Below are 13,129 nucleotides of genomic sequence, written 5' to 3'. Positions count from 1 at the left end.
AGGAATTGTGGTCCTTAATGCTCTTCAACTTCGAACTTTATTTGGCCTTTTTAACTTTTTTGGATTCGAGCGTCACTGATGAGACTTTTGTAGACTAAACGCGCATCTGACGTATATACAAAATCTTGTCCTGGTATCTATGATGAGTTTATTTATAACCGCTTACATGCAACACTCTGTGTGTTCATTAATGGAAAAAACTGAATGATTCTAAACCAAATATTGATTCACTTGTCCAAATGGTTAAAGATATATTGGCCATGTCTGTTAAGTACATGGATCAAACCGCTAGAACAAGTGCATTTCATCATTTGATCCATAGGAAGGCTACCTTGTTAATTACAGGTCTATGATAAATTTTTATCCCTTACGTTGTCAAGCAATGGTATTCTTAGGAAAGATTTTGACGAGAAAAAGAAAAATCGTTCAGAGACATATAAACAAATTAAAGATTAACTGCCATAATTAACTCGTAAATCAATTGCTTCAACTTTTGTTTTAAAAGAAAAAGTGCTGTTATTCATACTAGTCACTACACTAATGGTCCTAAAATGGCTAAAAATGACTTTTCAAATGTTTTCATTCCACAAAGCTAAGCCTAGTGAAAATAAAAAAAGTGGATTGTAGCCTTATTTCAGACGTTTCGGTTCGCCTTATGGTGAAAAGAAAGGTTTTTTTTATGGCAATGGTCGATCAAAATGACTACAAAAAGCAGGTAAATATTTTATGTCAGAACCCGGACATACCTGTAGGAGGTAGTTTCAAACTTAAAAATTGGGCAAAAATAACAAACAATGTGGGTTTAAAAATAATTAAAGAGGGTTACAAATTGGAATTTTCTGAAAAAGTTCTACAAACAGGAAAAAAAAAAATGTTCCTGCGAAAAACTTACACACTCTGTTCACAGTATTAAATTATCATTTTGGAAGGGCAAAAAAACGCTATAGAAAATGTAAAAAAAAAAAAAGAACCAAAAAAGGACAGGCGGTTTGAGACCTGTAATAAATTCAAAATCTCTGAAAAAATGTTTTCAGAAAAACACTTCAAAATCGATTCTCTAAACAGTGTCTTAAAGGTACATGTACAAAAAGGAGATTGGGCAACTTCTCTCGATTTGAGCGATGCAAATTGACACATACCAATTCACAAAACACACAAAAAGTATCGAAGATTTCGTGTCAACAATCAGTGTTACCAGTTTCAGGTGCTATTTTTCGGTTCAACATCAGCACCTCAAATTTTCACAAACATGTGTTCTGTAGTGGCAGCTTATTAACAAGACCACAATATCCATCTAGCAGTTTATCTAGACGATCGGTGTTTGATAAATCAGGCCAAACAAATGTTAATTTCAGATTCATAGAAAACCCTCTACCTTCAAACAAATTAAGGGTTTGTAGTAAAACGTCGAGACAAATTCCAACACAATCAATAGCATACATAGGGGCAGTGTTTTCTCTAACAGAAGGAATAGTTCGTCCTACATTAGAAAGGGTGTCAAAACTCTTTCTGCGGTAGAATTTATCTTAAACAAGAAAAATCAAATAACAACAAGAGATTTTTCTACAATTATTAGGTATTAAGGCTTCATGGATCCTCAATGCGCTTCAACTTTGTACTTGTTTGGCTTTATAAATATTGTGATATGAGCGTCACTGATGAGTCTTTATGTAGACAAACTAAATTATAATCCTGGTACCTGATAACTATTCATGCATAGAATTATTTCCAAATATAAGGCTCTTTATCTCGTTTATCTTTTGACACCAGTATGTCAAAATTTAGGATTAAGAATTACTTTTTTATAACATCTAAAAGGTCACGTCAGATGGTGGTTAAAACAATTGTTATTACGGTCAGATCAATAACACCTTTTTTAGGAATTTTATACATATGATGAAAATTTTGAAAATGAAAGAAATGTTTTTTACTGTATAGTGTAGTGTTATTTATATTTGAAGTGATGTGAAGAAAATACAGCATATAGAAAATTCAGAAAGATTCTTCAGCTGTGAATAGCTCAGAAGTCTCTTATATAATCTATGCTTTAATATTTGATATAAAATTAGGAAATTTGTTCTCTCAAATTCGATTTTTTTTTATAGAATAATACTTATGTCATTGGCTTCCACCCACCAAAATTTAACCCAAAAACCTTTCGGTTGGTGATAATATAAGAAAGTTTTACAGAAAGAAATTAATTTTTTGAAAAAATAATACTTGGGTAATGTTGAAATTTCATTAGAATTACTTCCCCTTAATAAGTATTCACGCTGCAGTTCGCGCTGTAAATTACAATAAAGCGTCCAGGTAAATTGACTCCCACCATGCATGCGTGATTCCCCCGTCTCTCTCGGCGAAATAGAGACATACAACTTATGCAAATATGGCTTTGTTTAAACACTTCTAGCTCATATATTAGCAAAATTAATCGATAGTCACTGGGAAAATAATCTTGAATTTCAAATTGTGTTCATTCAACTTTTTGTTAAAGTGAATATTATTCTTCTGGTCATTTCGTAAGAATCTTTCAGACATATGAGACAATTTGGTAATGATTGCAGCTATGAAATGAGTTGTTACTACTAGTATCAGATTGCATGCTAACAGTATTTCAAATTTTTTCTCTATCACTGGCAAGTGCTGCTGTTGCTTTTTGTGCCATGGCAATCGAGTATCTGTAATATAATATGGCATGGATAATAGAAACCGTTGATTTTGATTGTATGCATTTTTTTGCAAAATATAAAAATGTAAGATTTCTAAAAGACTGTTTATAAAAATCACATAACCAAAAAAAACTTTATATCCCGTGTTAATTTTTCGACATTTTGACTTCTTATTTTCAAATGAGTCGGAGTTCCTTCAGACGAAAACATGATTCATCAGAGAACAGATCATTTAATTTCTCATCCATGTATATTGATGATGTTTTTTCTATTAAAATGATCAAAATATTTTTTTATTGAATTCCATTGATATATCCCACTTAACTAGAAATTAAAGCAATAACAGACACGGCTTACTCTACTTCCTAATTAGACTTATACCTCGAATTTGACATTTCTGATATTATATATCCCAACTTATTCGATATGCAAGAGCATGCATCTGCTACTCAGACATTATAAAACGTCACCAGTTTCTGGGTAGAACGTTTAGTTCTTTTTCTAAAAAATTTATCGGAAGGTATCACGAACTCGTTAATTAATATTATGCATGAACTTCACAAATAATACACGATGGTTTTAGAGTATAGATTCTTGGTACTGACGTTGTTTGTCGTCTTAATAACGTGTTACAGTATTATTTTATTTATCTTTATAAATACAATTTTTACTGTTAAGTCTGTTTTGGTGTTATCCATTTGACGTGAATCTGTTCTTATACATCCAGTCATTGTGTTATTGTTTATGGCATAAAAAAAATGTATTCTTGTCATTCATGTTTTCTTATGAGGACTAATATATACGTGTCATAATGAGGGAGAATTTGATATCGCTTTATGTCAGGTTTAGTTATCGAATTTCAAAATAGTAATATCCTTTGGCGACCTGGAATTTTTTTTAGACAATATATGGAAAGTTTTCTACATATAAATCTAAATGGGTTTTCATCATTAAATTATCATTCAAAACTTGAAATCGCTTAATTGACAAAGCCGAATGAGAGCTTTTTAATAATATCAATAATAAATTCTATTAAAATGCTAACACATGACAATTCTGCACAGTTAACGTATTCAGTTTTTGAATGACATTTTATTGGCTATTGATATATATATATTATAGGGCATGACATTCGAATGTTACTTTATGTAGTATATATATTTAATTACTTTTAGATAATTTACATACCTATCTTTTATTTTATTGCGTTTGACTCAAATTTTTTTTTATGATTTGTTGCATTGATTATTCAGGAAAGAGGAACACGGGGGAAAATCAAAGGAAAGTAGTACACATTTTCAAAAAAAGTAGAAGATAAGTAGACAATTAATAGGTAATAATAAATTTAATAAAAGTATTGAAAAATTGGAGTGTTGCTGTATATAATTAGAATGATTGGAAAATGCATGCATTTTCTTTTGTAGTAAAACTTGTTTATCAGTTAAGCATCGCTGTCGATTTTCAGATGAGGAAAACGTTATTAGAAATCGTATGAATTAATTAGTTTTTTGGTGGGGTTCGTGTTGTTTATTAGTTTTCTATGTTGTGTCATGTGTGCTGTTGTTTGTTTGTCTTTTTCATTTTTAGCCATGGCGTTGTCAGTTTGTTTTAGATTTATGAGTTTGACTGTCCCTTTGGTATCTTTCGTCCCTCTTTTAAGTTGTTATGTCTGCGTTTGATTTCGTTTTATTTCTATGTTTCTGTTATTTCGTTGTTTTCCCCTTATGGTTTATGGTGTTATACCACTAATTCGGGCCCGGCCAGAAAGCACATACCAGAAAGTAGTACATATTTAACACAAAATAGTTCCTACGCATGGACATAACTTTCAAAATATTTAGAATATTTTATTAATTTTGGTATCAAATGAAAGCTGCATGACTGGTGATCATTGTAGAACAATTTTTGACTGATAAATTTGAATAATAAAAAAATGGCATGAAATTTAAAAAGGAGGGTACATTTTGCCTTTTTGTCAGATCGGAAGTACCTGTTTTGGTACATCCGAAGTTCCGGGAACCAGTTCTTTCGTATATGCCATGTAAGGTATGCTGATTTTTTCAGTACAGGACACCAGAAGGTGTTGCTTTGACATGCCATGATTGTCACTTTATTTGAACTTAAGAAAAAAGAGCTGTGACCACTCGAAATTGAGGAATTTAACATAGAAAGCAATGGGACCATTAATTAGTGGTGTACTTCCTTATGTGTTTCCCTCGGTTTTAGTTTGAAATCCGGATCTCTTTTCTCTCAATCGATTTATGACTTTTAATCAGCGATTTACTTATGTCGTCTTTGTGTAAGTACGATGTAATCAATACCGTTTGCACATTGACCGACCATTAAACTCACCAGTTTAACCGTTTAATGTAGAAATCAAATATCAAATATTTACATATACTCAGGTATTCATTTCGAATATGAATCATATATTATAGTACTTTTATCTTCATGGCCACATATTTCAACGAGTCCCTTCCAGTCCATGGTTTCCAGTAAATAGTGCGTCTACCGTTGGTAAGTGACGGATAGTAGATGGCGTTAACGTTAGCCCAGCTACACCTGTTGTACCACCATCCTCCACCATGTTCGTCACTGCAGACATAAACAGTATTAAACCCATCATTGTCGCTGTCTCTTGTTGAAAACTCTTGTCCGTTAATATTGCCTCTAAATTCATCGCCTGTTCCATCAGCTTAAATATAAATGAGACCGAGTGTACAACATGAAAAAATAATTATTTGTTATTAAGGTAGAGATAGATATAGTTTCTTCCTTCATCGTGGATTTTAAAATTTTGAAAAAAGCAATCGGTCAAGAATAAAATGCGTAAATTTTGAGAGTAGTAGATTATTCATGTGTAAGAATTTTTAATTTCAATCTGGAAAAAGCATAATATAAACTTTTTTTTAAAAACATTTTGGCAAATTATTAAACAATTCTATGGATTATAAGTAAGATACCTCATATGCCTTAATAAACACATATATACGGTTTTCATTTTGATCCACACCTACTAGAAATATCTCCCAAAGCAACATTTTAAGTTTAGTTTAATCAACAATTCGTTTTCTGCTATTAAAAGATAGCCCAAATAATTATCAAACAATATTAAATATTTGATATTTGTCAATAATTTAATTTTTGAAGTAACTCGTGTTTTGTTTGGCTGACAGTATTTTGTCTATCAGCTCATAGACATAATTCTGTCTTGTGACAGTGACGTCACCAACGTTTTTTAATGATTTATTCCGGCTTAAAATGAAATTTGAAATTAAATAATAAGGATTGACCCTAATTTTTCCTGCCTATTCGAAATAATATAGAGAAAATATGGGCCGCACTTTAATATAACGCGCTACGCGGGTTGTTCAGTTTGGACCACATTTTTCATGTTATGTCTTCATAGACAGAAATAATATTACAGTCACTCCTTATAATTTAGTAAATTAATTTTAAGCCGGAGTAAATCATGAAAAAACGTTGGTGACGTCACGGTCTGCCTATAAGGAAAATTCAGTTAACAAATATCCTATATCAGGGACCGCTTTCTGTATAACACTGAAGTTATTTGCTCTTCTGATTGGTAGATATTGTTTTTAATACATATTTGTTGATAGATGGATCAAAACTAAAGTTAAACAAATAAAAATATATTGCTGAATGCACTTCATGTTTTTACTACAGGGTTGAAAAGTAATGGGGGTCAGTAAAGGTTTTTAGTGCGAATCAACAGTTTTTTGTTAACAAGGCCTTGTGAGTGCCAAAAAAATGCCGCATGACCCTATGTTTATATTTCTACAAGATTGGGCTACATTTATACTTTAGTAAATGATATATGAAATTATTTTATTCCGAAAGGTTAATCTGGTATAAATTGGATTCAGGGCATATATTTTCACTAAAGTAAAAGGAGATTTGTTTACCGAGTTCAATCCTATTTTGACACTTTTATAGTGATTTTACTTTCTACTCACGCACAGTACTGGCGCTGTTGTACCCTCCAATGGTGAGTCTATAATTATCAGACTCATCCGCTATTCTAAAAAGTGAATATTCTGCATAGCGTACGTTACCATTCCAATCCTCTAAATCAAATCTCAAGGTATAGCTTCTACTAGTTAAGATATTATATAGGTTGTCGTTACCTAGAAACAAAAACGTCTTAAGAATGTTACATTATATTCATCAATGTGAACAATTTCTTTCAGAATATAATTATTATTCAACTTAATTTATGCATTCATTTATACATTCATTCATTTATTCATTCATTTATTCGTTCATTTATTCATTCAGTTATTCATTATTCGTTTATTTATTCATACTCATTCATTCATTTATTCATACACTCATTCATTCATTTATTCATACACTCATTCATTCATTTATTCATTCATTTATTCATTCAGTTATTCATTATTCGTTCATTTTTTCATACACTCATTCATTCATTTATTCATTCATTTATTTATTATTTATTCATTCAATAAATCATTCATTCATGTATATCAATCAGACACTAACATACACCTATTCAAAATTGAGATCCTATTGTCATTGGCAAGCATTGTACCTACTTCTATATATTCATTATATTTTTACTTCACCTAACCAAAAATTCCCCGAAAGATTTCCAAATCCAGTCTTGTAGCTTGACCAGTGTAAATTAAAATCCACAGAGTTATCAACCCGTCTTTGTATTACCTGTAGTGAATAAAAATTATAATCATATACTTAGTCTAAATAACATATGATTTTTACTGTATGATAATAGCATTAAATGAACGTAATTTTCATATTTTTCGAATTGGTGCTTAGCGGGCTGATATGAAAAATTTATCACATGCTTTGATTGTTATCACATGCCTTTCCGCAACGTTATCGCATGGCATTCCGGTGATACTCGGCAAATTCCGGAAAATATTTGGATAATAGAAAGTATATTGTGTAAAATAACAAATAATAATTATAATAAAAAAATATTAAATAAACGCATATTATTTTAAGTTCCAAACATAATTTAGAAAGTTTCTTTTAAAAAGTTGACTTATCCAAAACAATGTTCATTATGTATATAGTTGAATTATGTATTTTGTCGATTCGTCCATTTTAAAATATTTTACTTCTATGTTGAGGCTCATGATAGAAAGAAGTCATATCGAATGTACTAAATCTGGGGTCCGACGTCAGTGAACTTTTCAATCTTTGAACTTTTATTTTGGAACCACGTAAAAGGACCAATTTAACGAATCTGTTATTTTTCTCCATTGTTGAAGCAAATGATAAAAAGATTATAACATGTCAATTTGCATATCGCATGCATTATCAGCCCTCGGTCAATATCAGCCCTCGAGCCATGTAAATGGAATAATCTGATAGTAACAAATTGTATATGCAAAGGCTATAGCTGATTGATATCAGTGTTTGCATTGTTAGATTATCCATTAACGATAAGAGTGTTCAAGTATATCATCTTATACATAAATGGGGTTGAAGTCATAAAACTTTGCTCAGTGCTTGGAGCACAAAAATCATGCTCGAAACACCAAATCCTGTATTTTGATTGGTTGATTCTCGAGTTTGAGTACAAAAATCTTGCTCGAAAGTTTTATGACCGTAAGGCCAGACTTTTTAATATTGGTTTGGAGCGTTCCTGAAGAAGCTAGATTAAGAAATAAAAATCCTGTGGACGGACAATACATATATTAAATCTTGTTTTCATTTTAAAGAAATTCAAAAAAAATATTGTCGATTTCTATATCCTGGCAGCTCATTGTTGCAGAACAGCATCAAGGAACACATGTACGTCTCTCAGTTCATTTTAAACAGTAAGACCATGTTATTATTACCACTATTTCTAGTAAGAAGACATCAAGATTGTAATTCAATTATAGGTCAAAGAAAACCATCCGATGACTACGACAAGATTTGGAATGAAAAACTACTTTACAGTTAATAAAGCACTCCATAAGGTAAGCGTTAGAAGCTTTTTTTTAGAATAGGCCTTTTTCAGATGATCTCAAAGCCATACAATCGAAAAGTCAAGGATGTAAATAAAGGCAACAGTAGTATACCGCTGTTCAAAACTCATAAATCCATGGACAAAAAACAAAATCGGGATAACAAACTAAAACCGAGGGAAACGCATTAAATATAAGAGGAGAACAACGACATAACACTAAAATGTAACACATATAGACAAAATCCCACGAGAATAACAAATATAACATATATATATAACATCAAAACCAAATACATGAATTTGGGATAGACAAGTACCGTGACACGTCTTATCGCAATGTGAATTTACACTCAAAAATAAGAGAAAACAAACGACACAACGTTATAATGTAATACACACAGAAACGAACTATAATATAACAATGACCATATTCCTGACTTGGTACAAGGCATTTTTAAAGGAAAAAATGGTGGGTTGAACCTGGTTTTGTGGCATGCCAAACCTCGCACTTTTATGGCCATGTGAAATATAACATCAAAATGACAACACAGGACTACAATATAAATAAATTGGAGAACACAATTGACAAAGAATCACACGAACAACAGCCAACAAAAGGCAACAAGTTCAAAATTTTAATACGCCAGAAGTGTATTTTGTCCACACAAGACCTATGTGTGACGCACAGATACAAAAGTTTGAAAGCCGAAACGAGTACAAAGTTGAACAGCATCGAGAACCAAAAGATCAAAAAGGTTGTGCCAAAAACTGCAAGGGTTTTCTGTTAAGTTACCAGAAAATCCCTATAATTTAGAGTAATTTATACTTTTGCAAACAGTAAATTTAATAAAATGAATATTCAAAAGATGTACATGATAAAGCTGAAGTATTAACTAATTACAGGAAACATTACAGTAAAACATACAAGACATACTGAATAGAACTGAAATGTTAGGAGCAGAAATACCACCACAATAAGATTGTAATAAATAACAAACTGACAAAGCGACGGCTAAAAAACGAACGGTTATATTGCACATGTCACAAAAACTGTTACAGATAAAACAAAAAAAAATACTCAGGTTTAGGGGGTATATCTGGTATATGGGAGAGAACTCTTACATATATATTGAAATTAATTTGTGCGTTTTAACATAGCAGTAAATTTAACACTGATCAAGCATTTATGTTGTTTACATTTAGCTGTGAGAATAATGCAAACAGATCCAGTAAAGGGCACCATTCGTAAAGATATGATCTGAACATCAATCCTAGTATAATCTTATGCTAATAGATAATCTAATTTGGCACAAAGATAGTTCTTAGATAATGGCAGGCTGTCAAAACTATGAATTGATTCTTATAGCGTCTGCTATTGATGACAAGGGCATTTTGTAAACGGGGAGAGAAACCAATAAATAATTTTGATATGTCAATTCGCCCCGATGGAACTCGTCCCATACTGAATATTTTTTTCTCATAAACTCCATTTCAATTATTATTGAGACAATACAATTTTTACTATTGCACTTATAAAGAATGCAAAGACAGTCTGTACAAGGTTTTTTTAGGGGGAACATTTTCCTATTTTCTTGTACCTTGTAAGCCAACTTGTTTAATGAATTTGAAAATGTTTAAACGCTCAAATTCGATAACAGTTTGCGATTTTCAGGATTTATAACCAATAAATGTTTAAGCAATTTTTTTTCTGGCTAAGTTTGAAAAAAATGTGTTATCTGAGCTGGCCAGAATTTTTGCATTATCAATAATTAAAAAACATTTTTTTATTTACATTCAGGCTATTTCTATTACTATGATATTTCAGATTTACAATAAAATATGTTTCTACTATGTTTTTCACAGTCATGGGTAATTCTGATGACAACATGTGCAAACACACACAATGATATATACCTACTAGTGTGTTCGACAGTTTTTCACGGTACCCCAAAACTGGTCATATTCAATATACCCAAAACATAAGATGAAACAGTGATTGCAGATGATGCATGGACCCCTACCTTTTCAATGATGTAAATATAAGAACAATTAAAAAAGTGTTGGTGTAACCAATGCCTACATCCTTACACAAAGCTCTAACAAAGAAAATGATACTTAGGAGAAAGAAAAAAAAATACAGAGAAAATGTTACTTCTGTTTACAGCAAACATTACTGGGTAGAGGTTACTTAGGTTAACAATAATTGTTACAGAGAAAAGTGAAATATAATCAGTTCACGTTACATTGTATTCATTTTATGCATACTTATTTACAAACGCAACTTTTAACTACTATGAAACATACCGTCCATTTACCACCTGTCATATCACAGTAGACCTTCATCCCATTTCCATTGTTTGTAAATATGTCGTATATTCCACTGATACATGCCGAATTAATATCACAGTCCAAAAAGCTAGTTGTCTTCAGTGTATCTGGAGATACAAAATATAAAATATTTAACTCATAATCATATTAGTGATGAGTCTTTAGTTGACAAAACGCGCGTCTGGCGTTTATACAAAATTTGAATCCTGGTATCTATGATGAGTTTATTTACAACTTAATTTAGATAAAATTTTATGACAGAAATGAAAAATATTATTAGATATAGAAAAAAAAAGTGGTAATATTGCCAATGAGACAACTCTCCACCAAATTATTAACTATAGGTCACCTTTCGGCCTGCAACAAATAAGCAATGCCCATACCGCATAGTCAGTTATTAAAGGCCCCGAAATAACAATGTAAAACAATTCAAATGAGAAAACTAACGGCCTTATTTTAATAACGGAATCAACGCTTGAAACCATTTAAAGTGCACCACATGTATTTTTTTTAAAACTTACATCGTATTTTTATAATTTGCGTTTTCTCATACCTCCGGTATTAGAATATGCATTTCAGGGTCATAACACACAATCTTAATGTAATCGAATGAACGTCAACACTTTGAATGGAATAAGACCGAAAATGTTGACAGTTGATCTAATTATCCAAAAATGTTAAAAGAACAATTTTGACTTTGTTCTTACAACCAGAATATTGTCAGTTGTTAGATTGTACCGATCTCCGACTTGTCTCCGATTTTTCAAGTAACGATCGGCTGTAGGTCTCTAGTGGGCGCAAAACTTTTCGAGTTACTGCTCTGGTATCTGAAGATCTATACAAGTAACTGTTTAAAAACATAATATACTAGTAGTCATAGACTAACCTGATAAAGAACTTTTCGTTATAGATTTCATGCCATTTGAAGCCTGAGTCGTAGGATTACAGCATGAATAAAGCTGGCACTGTTTTGTTCCCTTGTTATATGTCGCTGTACAACAACTAGTTACCGTAGAACACAAGGCAGCACACTTAGAAAACGATAACACCTTTGAATTTTCAATTTCGGTTGAACTCGAAATAACTCTTATGTTGTCGTAAATCCTAAACACATCCGTTTTTATTTCATTGCATTCCACATTGAAAAGAAACAATACAACTAAAACAGAAATGTCAAGTTTAAAAAGCATGATGCGGTTAGTTTCCATATTATCTAAATACTGAAATTCAGAAAGACTTCTATTTTGAAGAGGTTAATGGCAATATAAACAAGTTTTTAAGTAGCCTAAACGGTTTTGTAGATTTATTTGCAATTTAATGTAGAATTATCGACAATGGAATTTTTAAATGAATTCAAATGAATCACTATTTTAAACTTTCAATTAAATAAAAAAATGTCTTATTGACAAAGCGAATTTTGTTGCCTTTAATTTAAAATATCAGAAATGTACTTAACCATTTGACATATGTAATGGCGTACTAAATTATAATCCTAATACCTTTGATAACTATTTAATGAAATATCAATAAGAACTAATTGAATATCCACAAAATTAATGTTTTCTGTATTTGCAGGATATTATCTTATTTTGACTATACGTAATGTTAATTACTTTCAAATAAAATGCGTATTGTCCTAAACGATTACATTATTCGATTTGGTTGTGTTTTAATTGACTGAATAATGAATATTTGAATTGTGGTAGTCACAATTCATTCCTCTTTTCACCGAATGATATTTATCACTGATTGTTTACTAACCATAAAAACAAGAAATAAGATTCTAGTGGACACGGATCTGCTTATCCATAAAACTTCTTTGGACCTGCAATCACCCCCAGTTTGTAATGGTGCTCGTGTTGCTAAGTTCAAAACTTTTGTGCAGGGTTTTGATGACTTGTTCGTCATTTATTCGTCTTTTGTTGGTTTTTTTTTTTTTTTTGTTAAAGAGTTTTCCTTAGACTTATGAATTTTGATTTTTTTTTTCGACTTTTTTATGATGTCGGAAAATATTTTTCCCTTCAAAAGATTTGCCAATTATTTCAGACAACACTGAAAAAAAATGAAGAAGATACTTTGGGGTATGTTAACAAAATCGCATCAAAGATACTAGGATTACAATTTGGTATGACAGACGTGTTTCTTCTACATAAGAGCAACATAAATT

The 13,129-nt window shown here is 31.2% G+C and overlaps 1 protein-coding gene across 1 annotated transcript; it reads right to left on the bottom strand.

Annotated features, from left to right (window-relative positions):
* Positions 1-5,101: 5,101 nt before the first annotated feature.
* LOC139504272 (fibrinogen-like protein A) lies at positions 5,102-12,152 on the bottom strand. Its single transcript, XM_071294339.1, has 5 exons — positions 11,849-12,152; positions 10,939-11,069; positions 7,280-7,376; positions 6,647-6,817; positions 5,102-5,364 (listed from the first exon to the last, which is right to left on the bottom strand). The coding sequence occupies exons 1-5, from the start codon at positions 12,150-12,152 to the stop codon at positions 5,102-5,104; spliced, it is 966 nt and encodes a 321-aa protein (XP_071150440.1).
* Positions 12,153-13,129: the final 977 nt, after the last annotated feature.

Source organism: Mytilus edulis, chromosome 14, assembly GCF_963676685.1.
Source record: "Mytilus edulis chromosome 14, xbMytEdul2.2, whole genome shotgun sequence".
Lineage (NCBI taxonomy): Eukaryota > Metazoa > Mollusca > Bivalvia > Mytilida > Mytilidae > Mytilus > Mytilus edulis.
The sequence above is the reverse complement of the archived record's forward strand: the minus strand, read 5'-3'. Positions and strand labels throughout refer to the sequence as shown.